At 43.1% G+C, this 16,290-nt stretch overlaps 1 protein-coding gene across 3 annotated transcripts in view; it reads right to left on the bottom strand.

The window, feature by feature from the left end:
• Positions 1–302: 302 nt before the first annotated feature.
• Positions 303–16,290, bottom strand: part of TEX264 (testis expressed 264, ER-phagy receptor) — a 251,875-nt gene continuing 235,887 nt past the window's right edge. For all 3 annotated transcript variants that reach the window (XM_053296702.1, XM_053296703.1, XM_053296701.1), the window contains exon 6: positions 303–7,164. In XM_053296702.1, coding sequence (XP_053152677.1) covers positions 6,839–7,164 — 326 coding nt within the window. In that variant the 3' untranslated portion in view covers positions 303–6,838. The remainder of the gene's footprint in view (positions 7,165–16,290) is intronic.

Raw genomic sequence — 16,290 nt, forward strand, 5'->3', positions numbered from 1 at the left:
GTCCCACTTATTCAATGGGATCTCATTCTAAGTGAGAGCCTTACATCCTCTTCTCAGTTCAATCACCAATAGCCATGATAAGTATGGGGAAGTGGAGACATCTGTTAGTTGTTCTTGAAGGAGGGGAACTGTCATAAGCTTAGTGGTACAGCACAAAAAGTCCTAGGGTTCAGACGCTGCTATCTTCAGTTAAATGATCTCAGTTTGCAGGGTCTCTGCCTCAGATCTTGAAGAGCCACTATCAGCTGGAGCAAATGATATAGGGCTAAATGGACTAATGGTCCGACTCAACATAAGGCAACTTATGTGCAGGAGAATAAAAACATTCAATTTTATAAATCTTGAAATATCAGAAAGTCATACCCCCAAAACTAACCTATGATATCAAATATTGGCATACATTTTCAAACTGCTGCTGTGAAAGAAGCATACAGGCTTCAGTACTTGCGAAGTGATACAGGACAGGTGTTAGTCATGAGATATGCTCCACTTTTTAGTATCAGACTGTTACATCAGGCTGTTACTGTTTTGCTGGCTTGGGGTGTTTACAGAGTGTAGCGGACATTGCTTTTTCATTGCCATTTTTAATTTTAACAAGGATTTTTTTCCCCCCAGTCCCAACACCTAAGTCTAAACCAGTCTGGTACATAGATCATTGTAAGTCTTATACATTTATATCAAAATAGTGATTAAATACATAACAGAACACTTCAGGACCAAACTAAAAAGCAAACTTCTCTAACAGCTTTGCCAGTATCTTAACAACTAACAAGCACTAAGTTTTCATTTCTTTTCACTTTTCAATGCAGACTGTTCATTCAGTGAAAATTGGGGAGCTTCAAACCCAAACACTGCACCTCTTCCTCTACACACACACACACACACACACACACACACACACACACACACACACACAAAATTCTCATTCATTCTACAAGCAACCATTCATGTATGGAAATGATGGAATTCATGGCCATAAACTCTACTTCTGCACAAAACCCAAATGTAGATGTTTTACAGAATTGTCCAAAGAACATTGAGTACACTGGAATCTACAATTCCCAAACTGCGTGCCCCCCCCCTGCAAAATAAGCATCCTCTCTCTATATATATACAGTTCACCACAAACCCACAAGTCTGCGCAAGAGTGAATTTGCCCCCCACCCTCAAAAGACTATGCAAGCCCCAATGGATTCACATAGCTTCTTGACCATTCACAAACTAGGACACAAAATATGTCCCTTGCTCAACTTTTCAAAAACAAAACCAACTTGGACAAATAGTGCAGTCATAAAGGGAAAATATTCAAACCACAACACATGCCCCTTGCTTCAGTTCTTATGCAGACCCTTTGGATCACAAACCAACTTGAGCACAGTGCCTTTGTTTTGTGTTTTAATGTTTATTCAGATGTAACAGTTGGTTCCAGTTGGAACAGTTGGTTCCATGGATAGCTCTTTCTGGCAGCTTTGCTGCAGTGGAAAAAAAATCATTAAAAATCACAGAACTGACCAATTTCTTTGAAATAAAAATATGCAGAGGTCTTTCACATGACCTCGTGACTGCTGCTGGGCACCCTGTGGGAAGGCAGAGCTTGCCTTCCTTCCTCGGCAGACAAGCAGTGGCCGCCCTCACCTCCACCATGCCACGTACCCACACGAGCAGTGGCATGGCGACAGCAGGAGCTGAGAGTGGGAGGACTCCTCCCTCCACCGCATCCCAGGGTGCCCTGTGCTATGAGCACAGCTGCTTCTTCCCCCAAGCTCACTGCTGGAAATGGCGGTGGGCTTGGGGGAAGACTCTTCACCTGGCAGTGATCGCCCAGATGATTGCCTGCTGAGGTTGTGAACCGCAGTTTCATTTTACTTTGCCTAAACGCTGGGTTAAAAAGCGGGGCTAGGTGTGAGGGGATCGCCAAGATTGGGCTTGATCCCAGTGCTTCACATGCACAGCATAGCACAGGCTGGGCTGCCCTAGCCTGGGCTAGGCTGCATGTCCGAACAGCCTCACACAGAGTCTCGCCATCTTGGACTACATGTGTGCCCAATTTCAGAATTTCCCAGGTATTCTGGAAATGTAAAGGGTTGGGCAAAAGAGGGGGCATGTTGCACTTTTTTTATGAAGGCAAAGAACAGATTCCTTAACATGGGGGTGGAATTATAGTCCGGGGTGGGGAGCTTCAGCTCCAGATGTTTTTGTAATTTTATGCCATGAAACAAGCCACTTATAGGAATCTTTTTGGAATTTTTTTTAAAATAAAAAAATCATTAAAAATCAGTGCATTGCCCAATCCACTTCAAACTCAATAGACAAGAGTCCTGATAACCTGTCCTACATCTGTGCCAAATTTGAGAACTATAGGCCAAGCGATTCTGGAAATATAAAAAGAACCTTCTTTTCCCTTGGGGAAAATCATGGGGACCTCTAGGAAAGTAGACACACAGACCTGGGTCCCCAGGTCCGTGCCTAACAGTGCCCCTGAACATGTTCAAGTCAAGCTAACAAGCATCAGTACTCAGAAGTTCAGTACACAAGTCAGCTATATGTTCCGAATGAACAAATACAGAAACATGGAAAACGTTACCAGATTTAAGAATCTGCTGAGACAAAAGGTTTGTCAAGTAGTCCACTAAAAACTATTTGTCTCTGTTTATCAGGAAGAGTCAGTCTTCTCTACTTCCTTCTTCTAAAGATTTTCATTTCCAGGATTTAGATTTCACAAAATGAAAATTGCATGTGTATGAAAAGGAGCATTAACCACATGTAAACTGAGTTTTTAAAGGGCTTTTAAAGTTTGGCTCTGCAACTCTAGATGCTTGCATGTTGTGACATGTATGTACCTACAAAATAGTGCTTGTATATAATCTTGAAGATGAGGACAGAGCAGGGTCAGGAGATGGCAGTTGAGATCTGCCCCTCTTATAGGAGGCTGGAACACGAGACTCATCGTAATGGATTTGGTTCCCATTTAGGTTATTTAGACCCACATCAACTACTCCCACCACTGGATTAGGGGGAAGCACTCACCATTTCCCTTCTTGCCAAGGATGATTTTGTCTGGACTTCTGCTGCAGCTGAAAAAATGTCAACTGCTGATTGAGAAAGGAGGAATGTTTAAAAGAAAGTAGTGGCAAAAAAAGCAGCAGCAGCTCAGAACAATAGTTATAAGGAATAAAATCCTACACTACTACAACTCTTTTAGGCTTAGGGAGACAACCAAGAAAAATGAGTTCAGGGGCTGCATGTTGTGTTTCCTAAAAAAATTGTTGCATTAAACATTCATTGTCTGGATTTCGGGACTCAGACTGTTCTCACCCAACAACTCAACCTCATTAAGATTAATGAGATACTCCTATGATCCTCAGTAGGTTTTTCATCAGCCCCCACAGTTCTTTCAGACCTGAGTGAGACCAATGAAAGTGAAATGCCGACATCAATGGATATTTAGGTCTACAACGGAAAGGTATCAGGAAAGCTGCATGTCTACAGCTCTAAAATATCCCAGTAGGCCTTGCACACACTGTCTGCATAGCTCTGCCCATGTATGCTAATTGTTTAGTATTACCTTCTATTCCAGTTGCAGGCTACAATGCATTTGTAGCTGCTGTCACTGCAAACTGTGTCAGTTGTGGTTGGAATGGAAGAGATGAAATAGTGGTTGTACTGGAGATGCTCTGTATGTATTATCACCACAGATGGATGGCAATTTCATTCATCACCCCATCACCCAAACCCTTCACAGTTACAGCGAGTGCCAAAAAGAAAGAGAAACAGAGAGAATTGCCAGGCCAGCCACAGAACAAGCAGAGCATCTGAGAGCAGATTACCAGACAGCTGCCTAATAACAGAAGGCTTCAGTGATGTTCAATCATTTGAACTGCCTGGAGGCCGGAGGCAGTCAGGGAAACATTTGTGGGTGGACTTCTCTCTTACACAGGATGAGAATCCCTCTATTCATTGGTCCCAGGGACAGTGGCATCCTAGGGAGGTGCAGAATGTTTTGAGCTTGAAATGTTCCAACTCGAAATGGGCTGTTGCAAGTGTTTCGATCTCGAAACAGAACGCCCTTCAAATCAAGGACCTGTTTTGAGCTCGGTATGGAATGACCCCATTCCGAGTCAGAACATTTCGAGTGTTCTGGCCCATGAGGATGGGCAGCAGGAGGTACCTTTAACAGTCATCACCTGGTTAACACTCAGCCTCCACAAGCAGCAGTGCCCTCCTTGGCATCTCGTGCGGAGGCTGCCTCACCTATGGCACTCTTCTGGCCTCTGCACACGCACGACAGTCAATGGTGTGCAACACCCAGGTGCTGGCAGTATCGCCAGTAATGATTTTTAAAGGTACCTCTTGCAGCCCTCCCAGTGCTTCCCTTACCGGTTGCCTTTGTGCATTCATGAAGATGCTCCTGGAACAGGCATACACACTGTAAGGTTCTAAAAGCACATGAAACCTTGGGAATGCTCTGTGCTAGCAGTCTGGACACTCTACTCAGCAATGTTATGTACTGTGCACAAGGAAAGTCACTAAGTGCTAACATGGGGCAGCTGGAACAGCTGGAACAGCAGTTGTTCAAGTAATTCTATACAATACATCAGATATACACTGACAGTTAATGAGGTAACAGCCAGGCCGATGACAGTGCCAAGTAGCATGTGGGAATCTGGGCTGGGGATGTCACCTCCAGAATCCAGGTACAATGTGGGGGATCAGAGCCCCATATATTGCTTACTTCCATCAATTCTATTGATTTCTGGGATATTGCAACTTAAAGTAAAGTTCCTGATTTGGATGTCATGGTAAATCAGGGTTGAGGAGCATGAGCATATATTTACCTATGGAGGAACAGTGAACCAGAAGAGAAACAGAAAGCTTAATAACCACAGCAACAAGAACATGAAGAAGAAAGTAAAGGATCAATGGCGATTGCTTAGGGGAGGGGGTCAAGTAGCTTTGCGGTCCACACAACCCAATGGGGTAATTTCTAACAAGGCATCCCATTGATTTCCCTCCAGGCTGAGTCAATGCAAAGAAACAAGGTAGGTCCTAAGATGGATGAATGTCGAACTTCTTCATCCACAGTATGGATTCAAGTCCATTAAGAAACAGTGAGCCATTGATCCAAGACCTCTACAGGGAGGATGAACACAAGAGGAGCAAGAATGCAGTGGGGAGGATAAGAAGTTTTCAGTACTTCATTCCCCAACACACAGATACAGATTGTATGAGACACCCCCTCGAGCCACAATAATGGAGTCCTGAGGATTCAAACTGTTTGACAGGCTTCTTAATAATCTATTTAGTTCAGGAATGTTACTAGAATTATGGCAATAAGGAATCTAGTCCAGAGGCCCAACATATGATTTTGATGGAGTCAGGTTTGACCTAGCCCAGCACTCAACTCATATTGCCAGTAAGGCAATATTGTCTCCATTGCCTCCTGCTAAAGTGTGTGCTGGAATAAAATATGCAGGAATTTTTATACGGCATAAGGATAAAGTACATAACTTGTTTCTATAGAAACAATTTGTCAGAAGAATAACCAGAAATAGTGAAAAGAAACTAAAGTATACAAACTTTTTTTAAACTGATGAAGCCTATTGGGTGAATCTCCAGCTCCAAATCACAATGCTAAGGAACCTTCCAGCACTGGCACACAACACTGCGTCAAATCCACTCTGGTGACCACTGTGTGTGAGATATCACTGCTAACCTTCTGCTATGTCACAGAACTCAACACATATCTCACACTTGTGTGCGCAACTACCAATGCATCCATCAAGTCACTGAGGGCCAGCAGCGGAAATCATGACTGCATCTGCACCACATCTGTTGTGCTATTACTCTCTTTTGCTGCAGTATTATACTCTAAAGACTCTGTGGAGACAGCAGAAAGAGGGCATCATTAATGCCAATAGTGATGGCTGTTTCTCTCACATAGACTCTTCCATCTGAGGCTAGACCTCAGATTCAATTCATAGGGTTACAATGGCAGATGCCAACAGATGCAAAAAGAGTGAGATGGTTTAGTCCACAATTACAATCTTAAAGAGAGACAGTGAAAGTGGACTGTACAGCTAAGTGATGAAGAGTGGGAAATGGAGCAGAAGCAACATGTGAGAGATTGGGATAGGAGTAAGCCTGCTCATAAACCTTCATTTTTCACAAGGAAACTGTTAATTGTATTGATTTCTTAATACATTGTACCGATTAAGAAAGCTCAGACATCAGGGTATGGGTTTACACTGCATTTTTCCGTTTCAAATATAACCCCTGCTCTTTGGTGTCAATAAATGTGGTGCCAGTCAGTGTGAGAGTTGCAGATAATAAAGATTATTAGGTTGTAAAAGGGACAGAATGCAGAGAGATGAGGAAGAGATGCAAGGAGATTGTCTGCAAATAAACACATCCACCAGCCCATGTAGGGTGCTCCCTGTAGAGTCAGTCTCTCTCTCTCTCTCTCTCTCTCTCTCTCTCTCTCTCTCTCTCTCTCTCTCTCTCTCTCTCTCTCTCTCTCTCACACACACACACACACACACACACACACACACACACACACACACACACACACACTACTGTTCAACACATAAGCTTCCCACCATCAGATCATCCCATCCCACTCCCAGATTCCTGTTACAGCACACATCCTTGAGTCTGGCTTCAGGAGGGTGGCACCCAGCTACAATTCCTTTCCTTTAATTGCAACTCCTTTTTCACACCCCAAATACTTGTCTACAGACAAAGAGTGGGAAAGGTCTTTTGGCTGGACAGAAAAGAAGCAAGAGAGATGATCAGTTTCTCTTTTCAGTCCCTAAGAATGATGGGAATAGAGATGGCTTTATTCTTCGCCCCTTTCTTTCTCCAGGGCAATAGACTCCTTGGTCCACTTGGCCTTGGGGGTGTCCTGGTCCTCAGCAGAAGCAAGGTCAGAAGTCAGGCCTGCCATCCCATCACCATCGCCACCATTGCCTTCCAAGTCCAGTTCCTCAAAGGAAGACCCACTGGCCCCTGACTCGCTGTAGCTGTGCTCACTGCGATTGTCTACCTCATCTCGGCCGCGGACAGACGTAAAGGGGGACAGTATGGAGGTAGCCACTGAAGTCTCTCTGCTGTCAGTTGTGGCCTCCAGGCTGACAGAGCTGGTCTCACTCAAGGTATCGGCCCCTTTATGTAGAAAACAGAACAAAGTGTTAATACTGCAGAAAGTTTATGAAGTTACATTAGGGAAAGATGATGATCTCAGAACAATAAAGGGGTATCCACAGCATATCTATATCCTTGCAGACTGTTCCAAACATAAAATTCTCCAATCAATAAGAGATTTCAAAAGGATACCAATCTATCCCACCCCAAAGTATCCAAAATCTTCAATACTATAAGAACTTGTGAAGGAGTTTAAAGAGGGTGCGGTATTACTGGCAGGAAGTCATACTAAGACAAAAAGATTCAGAAATTCTTCCATGACCCTGTCACTGGCACTTTGTACGGACTCATGTATCACATTCCACTGATTTTGGACCCTTGGTTTGACACTCTTCATTTGATCTTTAGGTGCAGCTTAGAAGACACCTCTTTGTTCTAAATTTTTAACCCTATTGTACCCTTCCTCATCAAAGCATTTAAGATGACAAAGCAAGAGAGTTCTCTTTTTAGCCTAGGAACAAGGCTAAGGTTCCCCAAATCTGCACACAATAAAACTAACACACCAAAGTCCATTAAACAAAAGAAAGATTTATGCAGAAAAGCATAATATAATTTTAGCAATATAAAAAGAAACATAAAATAGCATTCTTTTTATATGCTATTCTGTATAGATGGTAAAGTGGGATTAGAGTTCCTATCTTAAAGGTTACTGAATCTACAGTTACCTAAAGTATCATGGAGGAAGAGAAAGCATCTCCCAAGTTTAGTAGAGATGAACAGGGAGTGTCCTGTTCATGAACAGGGAGTGTCCCGGCAGCAGTCAGGGATACCACTACTACCCCCACCCCAAACCAGATGGGATTTCCTCCATCACAAGGAAAGCATTCTTTTGAAAGTGGAGTACCATTACAAAACCTCATGGGAGCAAACTTTTTGCAAAGGCTTATTTAAAGAGGCCTAATATACTTAGGTCCTAGAAAAATTGACTTGATGGACAAGATTTGATCATATAAACAGTAAACCATGATTGATTATTTACATTATTTTTATAACAAACTTCAGAAGCATTTCAAAAACATACAAAGAGGGATAAGACTCTCCCAGTTCTCATTCAGGAACAACAAAGGGCAGTATAACCAGCATGGTTTAGGCTTAATATCGTTACAAAACTAATACTCAGTGCAGGGACATTTCCTATGACATGTTCTTTGCCTTTTCAGCATAATCACATTGTATGAAAGTATGTCTTGACATCACGTTCAGCTCTAGACATACTCTGCTTCAAATGTCAAAATAGTATTTGTTGGAATACCAAAAATATATTAGAACCCATAGTATTAGGAAACACTGGTGAACATACTTTAGCCGTAGCAGTTCTATCATTCTTGCTTAGACTAAACCCAAGTATAGAGTTCCTTCTTTAGAGGAAATGCTGTAATGAAGAAAGTGCATCCTGATTGCCCTCTACTGGACAAAATGTTTCCAAATCCAGGCTGGGTCCCCCTGCCCCTCCCGCCACCTCTTTTCTCGTTGAGTTAATGCCATGGCTTCTTCTTCATATGGATTCAAGGGAGAATGCAAAGATTACAACGGAGGTTGTTGCTAACAGTTTGCATTTGCCAGTGACTTCCTTCCAGGAGTTCCTCCAACAACATTTAGTATGCCATTAAATAGGAAATCTGAAACACACATCACACCTGAAAACTGGTAGGCATGTATTCCAAAGCGTACTTACTAGCAAAGTTGGGAAACAGGGCATGTTTATGTTGAACAAACCCAGCAGCACAATGTGGGGTTTCCCTCATAATATCAGCCAGCACTCCGGCAAGGAGCAGACCAAGACACACACACACACGTGACTGAAGAATCCTTGGATTTGAGGAGGGAAGATTTCCAGTGGCAGCCAAGAATGCATCTCTGCTTACAGAATGTAAGCTCTGCAAGCATGGCATTAACTTTTGGCTACAAGCCTACTCACAGGGGTGGCCCTCCCACGAGGCAGGGAGAGGCAGTTGTCTCTGACCCAGGTGCGGAGAGAGGTGCAGGGGGCAGCAAGTGCCAGGTCTCTATCCCCATGGGTGCCACCCCAAAGTCTACTGCTCTTCCTCACCTTGCTGGGGCATGCTGTGCATTGATGACAGGGGGGCATCATATCGTCCTGTGCCTCTGGCAGCAAAATGTCTTGGACCATCCCAATAAAAATGTCCTCAAATATCACTTGTGTGTAGATTTTAGTGCCTGCTCATGGAAACTTCAGAATAGTTCTGCAAAAGCTGGCATGTTTTAAGGTCATTCACATAATCAAAAACTGTGTTCTACCCAGATCTGGGAGCTGTGTGTGCTCCCAATTTTCCGTTGAGTGGAAACAAGATAAGAAGAAAACCTGCGTAGAAGTGTTTGTGTGGAAGCAAGGTAGGAGGAAAAGCTACCCAGGTTTTTCTCCTACTTTGCTTCCACACAAACACTTCTACCCAGGTTTTCCTCTTATCTTGCTTCCACACAACCGAAAATTGGGAGCACACACAGATCCCAAACCTGGGTAGAACACATTTTTGACTGTATGAATGACCTTTTTGTTTCTATGCCTTAACAGTACATGTGAATCTTGACAGATTTCATACAGGAACCCAGCAGTGAAGTCTTTGATCAGGATAGATCAGAATAAAAAGGGGGCAGGGTAGGGCACTAGAGGGCACCAACTTCACTGCCTGAAAATAATGGCTAGAACAAATGTGGAGAAAAATTACCTCATTACATTAGCTCACTGCATACAGTAGGCGACCGTTATTCACATTACACAAATGATTACTCAGCACACTGTAGGCCTCCTCAGGCAACTTGATCAAGGAACCAGGAACTGAATTCATCCCCCACCCCAAAATCTTCAGGTACTGGACCTTCAAGTTCTTAATGTATTGCTGTAGAAGACCACTGAGATTTCTTCAGGATGTTGGTATTTCTGAGAGACTCTTGTTTACTGCTCCCCGCACTTCCTGCTGATCCACAATAAAAGCCTCTTTACTAGCAGAGAGCAACTAACCGGCCTGAAGACTTGAGTGCTTTCAAATGTGGCTCTGTTTGTTCCTCTTCAGATGCTTTTTTGGCATTAGGTTCAGCTCCCTGCACTTCCACAAAGACAGCACTAAAGTTCGCCCCCTCCAGCGCTTCTGTCCCCAATAGCGAGTGACGCATAAGGAACAGCAAAGTTTACATTTTGGGAACACGGTGTGCCTAAAGCTTTTTCATCTACAGGCCCAAATAAAAGTCCAAAGGGGACATTAAAGGTTTTATGGGATGTTGCCCTCTCCTATCATTGCCATTCTCTAAATGAAAGTCCTTGGTGATGGGGCTTCTCTTTGAACTAAGCCCTAGTCAGGGCCTATGGAAGCACCTGATAGACAGCAGGCACTGCAACAGTCCTAAATGGTCCTTCCTTCCTTCCTTCCTATTGGAATCTGGAACCTTTACAAATGAAATCAGATAGAGATCAAGTACACAGAGGTGTGTATATGTATGTGTGTATATGTGTGTGTGTACATACACACACAAACACATACATACATACATACATACACACACACATACATATTTTTTTCTTTACAGTGTCTAGTATCTTGAAGCCCCTTTTAGCAATGATGTACCTGATGGCGAGGAGAGCCCATAACCTTAATGACAGAGCACATGATTGGCATGAACGGCCTCTGAACGCTCCCCCCACAGAAGACACGGACACACCAGTCCCTTCTTGCTGGGGATTTTGGAACTGGCTGGGCATTTGAAACAGGTGATTTGCCAAGGCATCCTGCTGGGGTGTGGCTGGAGGAGGGCTTGCTGCTGCTATAATGCTGCTGCAGCTGCTACAGCACTCTTGGAGTGAAATCTCCGACCAGAGGTTGAGTTGGAGTGTCTGTTGCTGGCTGGGTTTTTTCCTTCAAAAACTGGCAACGTTGACTTGATGTGTTACTTTGAGGTCCCTTGCCCTAATCTTTGGCCAGAGGCGTGTAAGTAGTTCCACTCCACCCAGGGTTCTTTCTTAGTTTGGGAGATGCTCACAGGTTGGGATGGCAGGAAGATGCACTGGCTCCAATTCAAATAAACACTTAGAATAGACCTTGCTGAAGTTTATGCCCTGGACTGTGTGTTGGATTTTGCTGCTGTCTCCATGTCCTTTGAAAAATAAGTTTCTCAGTATGCTGGGCACTCTCAAGTGTTACACAAACGTTCAATGAAATATTATTCTGAGATTCATTGGTGGCAGCATTCCCTGTAACAGGTAATTCCAGTTGTTGACTACAACACCCAGCACCCTCAGCTGTGATGGTCTTTGGCTGGGAATTATGGGAGTTGTCGTCAACAACATCTGAGATTCCCTGTTAGAGGGAACACTGATTGGTGGTGGAATTTGGTTGACTGATTGATTAAGTGCCATCAAGTCAGTTTCAGCTCTTAGCGATCACATAGGTAGATTCTCTCCAGGATGATCTGTATTCAACTTGGCCTTTAACGTCTCTCAGTGGTGCATTCATTGTTGTCATAATTGAGTCCATCCACCTTGCTGCTGGTCGTACTCTTCTCTTTCCTTCAACTTTTCCCAGCATTATAGACTTCTCAAGGGAGCTGGGTCTTCGCATAATGTGTCCAAAGTATGATAGTTTGAGCCTGGTCATTTGTGCCTCAAGTGAAAATTCTGGATTGATTTGTTCTATGATCCATTTGTTTGTTTCCCTGGCTGTCCATGGTGTCCACAAAAGTCTTCTCCAGCACCAAAGTTCAAAAGTGCCAATGCTTTTTCTATCTTGCTTCTTCAAAGTCCAGCTTTTGTATCCATAGAATGTCATGGGAAAAACCATTGTCCGAATGATTCTAATCTTTGTAGGTGCAGACATGTCACAGCATCTAAATATCCCTTCCAAGGCCTTCATTGCTACCCTACCAAGTGCTAGTCTGTGATGTATTTCTTGATTGCTGGATTCTTTACTGTTGATGGTCAATCCTAAAAGGCAGAAGCTATCCACCACTTGTCAATGTCTTCATTGTCAATTCTGAGGCTGGTTGCTGTGTCTGTTGTTATTAGTTTAGTCTTCTTTACATTTAATTGGTCCCATTTTTTCACTGTGCTCCTTGACTTTCATTACTAGAGCTTGTAGATCATCTGCATTCTCAGCTACCAGGGTGGTGTCATCAGCATAGCGCAGGTTATTGATGTTTCTTCCTCCAACTTTAAAACCACGCTCATCTTCTTCCAATCCAGCTTCTCTCAGTATATGTTCAGCATATAAATTGAATGAAGAAGGAGAAAGTATACAGCCTTGTCTTACCGCTTTGCTGATCAGGAACCAGTCTGTTTCACCATGTTCTGTCTGGACTATGGCTTCCTGCTCTGTGTATAGGTTTCTCTTGAGAACAATGAGATGTTCTGGGATGCCCATTTTCCTAAGGATATTCCACAACTTGACATGGTCCATCAAAGGCTTTTCTGTAGTCAATAAAGCACATATTGACTTCTTTCTGGTATTTGGCTTTCTCAATTATCCAGAGTGCATCAGCAATGATGTCTCTTGTTCCTTGGCCTTTTCTGAAACCAGCTTGAACATCCGCCATTTCCCTTCCCACGTAGGGCTCTAATCTGCATTGGATGATCCTGAGCATTATTTTGCTAGCATGTGAAATTAAGGATATTGTGTGATGGTTTGCACAATCTGTTAAGTCTCCTTTCTTTGGTATGGGTACGTAGACTGACCTCTTCCAATCTATTGGCCACTGTGTCGTTCTCCAAATTTGCTGGCATGGTTTGCTTAGAGCCTTGACTGTTTCATTTTTTGTTGTCTGCCATATTTCTATTTGTATCCCATCAATTCCTGTAGCCTTCTGACTTGGTAATGACCGGAGTGCTGATCTAACTTCATCTTCCGGTACTAGAGGTTTTTGAAAGTAGGGAATATCTTCTAGAGTATCTTGGACGTTGACGTCCCTGCTGTACAGATTTTCAGTATACTCTTTCCATCTCTGTTTGATCTTCTCTGAATCAGTTACTATCTGTCCTTTGGCATCCCTTAACATACTAATTTGAGGTTGGAACCTCCCTCTGAGTTCAGAGATCTTTTGGAAAACTTGCCTTGTTTTTCCGTGTCTATTTTCATCCTCAAGGTCTTTACAGGTGTCACTGTAGTATTGTTCCTTGTCTCTTCTAATAGCTTTCTGAAATTCCCTATTACGAGACGGAACCCACTCCTTCTTGCTGAATGCAGAGGGGTGAATCTTTGCATAGAGCACCTGTGGTTGCAGGGAGAGCACACCACCCACTTGTTGGTAAGTAACTATTATCCACTGCTCATAGTTATTTACCAACAAAGAACTCTGTGTGCGGAACTTCTCAGGATAAATCCTGAAAGACAGGCTAGTGTAATTGTTTTCAAACTGTGCTCCAGAAACCCTGGGGGTTCCACAGAAGCTTATCTAAAGTTCCTTCATGAAGTTCCTTCCTGAGGTCTTTATCTTTCTTGACTTTGGCTTCTCTCTTCTTCTTGGCAATTTCCACCGTCTGTTCTGACATCCATTTTGCTTTCTTCTGTTTCTTGGTCTTTGGCAGTCTCTTTTAACATTCGTCCTTAACAACTTCTTTGATTTCATTCCACAGTTCCTCTGGTTCCCTATCAATGAGGTTCAGAACTTCAAAGCGGTTCCTGATGTTCTCCTTGAAAATGGTGGGTACATTCTCAAGATCATATCATGGAAGCTGGATAGCTTTGCTTTTCTGCTTTAGCTTGACTTGGAACTTGCACCTGAGCAGTTTGTGATCAGCTCCACAATCAGCCCCTGGCCATGTCTTGGCTGTTATAACTGAGCTCTTCCAGCTCCTTGCCCCAATAATGTAATCAATTTGATTTCTGTGTATTCCATCTGGTGATGTCCATGTGTATAGGTGCCCCTTTGGTTGTTTGAAGAATGTGTTAGCAATGAAGAGATCATTGGCTTGGCAGAAACTAATAAGTCATTCTCCTGCTTCGTTTGTGTTTCCTAGGCCATACAGGCCGACTGTGTTTTCCTCCTTACCTTTTCCAACTTTGGCATTCCAGTTTCCAACCACTAGCATCACATCTTGCTTGCATGTTCTGTCAATTTCAGACTGAACTTGAGCATAAAACTCATCAACTTCCTCTTCTTCTGCATCAGTTGTTGGGGTATAGACTTGAAAAACTGTCATGTTAAAGAGTTGTCCATGAAATCTAATTGATATTAGTCAGTCACTGACCGCATTGTACCCAAGTACTGTCATTGCTATATCCTTCCTGACTATGAAAGCAACACCATTCCTTCTTTGGCTTTCGTGTCATGAGTAGTAAACGGTATAATTTTCTGACTGAAAGTGTCTCATTCCAGTGCATTTTAATTCACTGATGCCCAAGATGTCAATCTGTAGTCGGTTCATTTCATCTTTCAATGTGTCAAGCTTTCCCATATTCATGCTTCTTATGTTCCATGTTCCCATTGTAATTCTGTCTTTGCAGCTTTGGGTTTTCTTTTCCTGCAAGGCAACATCAGCTGCTAGACGTCCAAAAGGCTTTCATCTAACTGCGTCATAAACACCATTGGTCCTCTGAGAGATCCTCAGCTCTTCCTCAGTAGCATGTTGAGTACCATCTGATCTGAGGGGCCCATCATCTGGCACTAGATCGACAATCATTCCATTTTGTTTATCCATGTGGTTTTCTTGGTGAAATACAGGAGTGGTTTACCATTGCTTTCTCCCACACAGTATGAAATGATGCCTTTCTCGTTGTCACTGAAGTAATCATCCGCCTCCAGCACCTTCCTATATCGCGGCTGCCCAATATAGGTGCCTGCTTGCTTTAGCTCGGCAGCTGGGATGACCTTCACGCTTTGGGTGACCCTACTGGGAGTATACCTCCCGGCATACTTCGCTCATCTCTCCCAGGAACACCCCCACTCCCCGCCACGATGAGGCAGCATAGCAGGACTTGGTGTGTGTGTGGGGGGGTGGAATTTAGTAATGTTTATATCCAATTTGTCACTAGCTTTGTTGCAGTGCTCAGTAGGGCATGATGCTAGGATACATTTGTGGTGGTAGTTTAGTAAGTAGTTTAGTTTAGTAAGCTTTTTATATCAAGTGTGTCACCTGCTTTAATCTAATGTTGGTTGGTCAGTATTGTTACTTACTTGCAGGGTCCCTGTGCCTTTCCAATATAGAAATTGATGAAGTTTTTCCTGCTGTGAAAAGCTTAAATGATGGGGAATGCTTAACTAGTTCACTTTCTGTCTTCCAAGTGAAAATTTTCTTCACTTGGTTCAGAAAGGTGTTTGAAAATAATGTGTGTGGCCTTTAGGTCCAGACTCCAAAATCACCTAGATGTGCCCCTGAATTCATGACACCTCCAGTTTAAAGATCTTAGTTAGGAGGGCTGTGGAAACCCTCTTTCTGAGACCCAGGAGGCTGCTGCCAGTCAAGAGCAGACAACACTGGACTAAATAGATCAATGGTCTGTCTCAGTTTAAGGCAAGTCTATGAGGACTAGTGAGTAGCAGGACATTAACTTCTTGCTGTTTAGATACCCAATGTTGGTTGTAAGAGAGCCATGTTTTCTTACAAACTCTGTTCTCCAGAATTCTTTCTAAATTTATGTAGCCTTTCTTAAAGAAAGTGATAAAAGCACTCCAGCACTCCCTGTTTTATGTGTTGAACATAAGTTGGTGTTCCAACCCTGAACCTTTGAAGCTCCCTAAACTTAATCCATGAACGATTTAGTTAGAAGAATCACCACTATGCAGGCTGCAGGAGCTGGGCAGATATGCACAAACAATATTGCCAAGTGACACATTTCAGAATTTTCTTTGGAGAGTCAATAAAGCTAAGCTAACATGCTGCAGATCTTATTTTATTATAAATATAGGTTCCAATCCCAGGTTGGGTAACTTCTCAGCAAGGCATGAGGCGGCACTCAAAGGCTGCAACAACCACAATGGGATCAGCAATAGGAGTCAAAACTATGCTTTAGTTTTTAAAGACTAACAAATATATTGTGGCAGAAGCTTTTATGAACTAGAGCCCAAATCATAAGATGCATGAAGTGTTACTCTCAACTGACAGATTACACACACACACACACACACACACACACACACACACAC

The sequence above is a fragment of the Hemicordylus capensis genome, chromosome 2 (genome assembly GCF_027244095.1).
Source record: "Hemicordylus capensis ecotype Gifberg chromosome 2, rHemCap1.1.pri, whole genome shotgun sequence".
In the NCBI taxonomy this organism is placed as follows: domain Eukaryota; kingdom Metazoa; phylum Chordata; class Lepidosauria; order Squamata; family Cordylidae; genus Hemicordylus; species Hemicordylus capensis.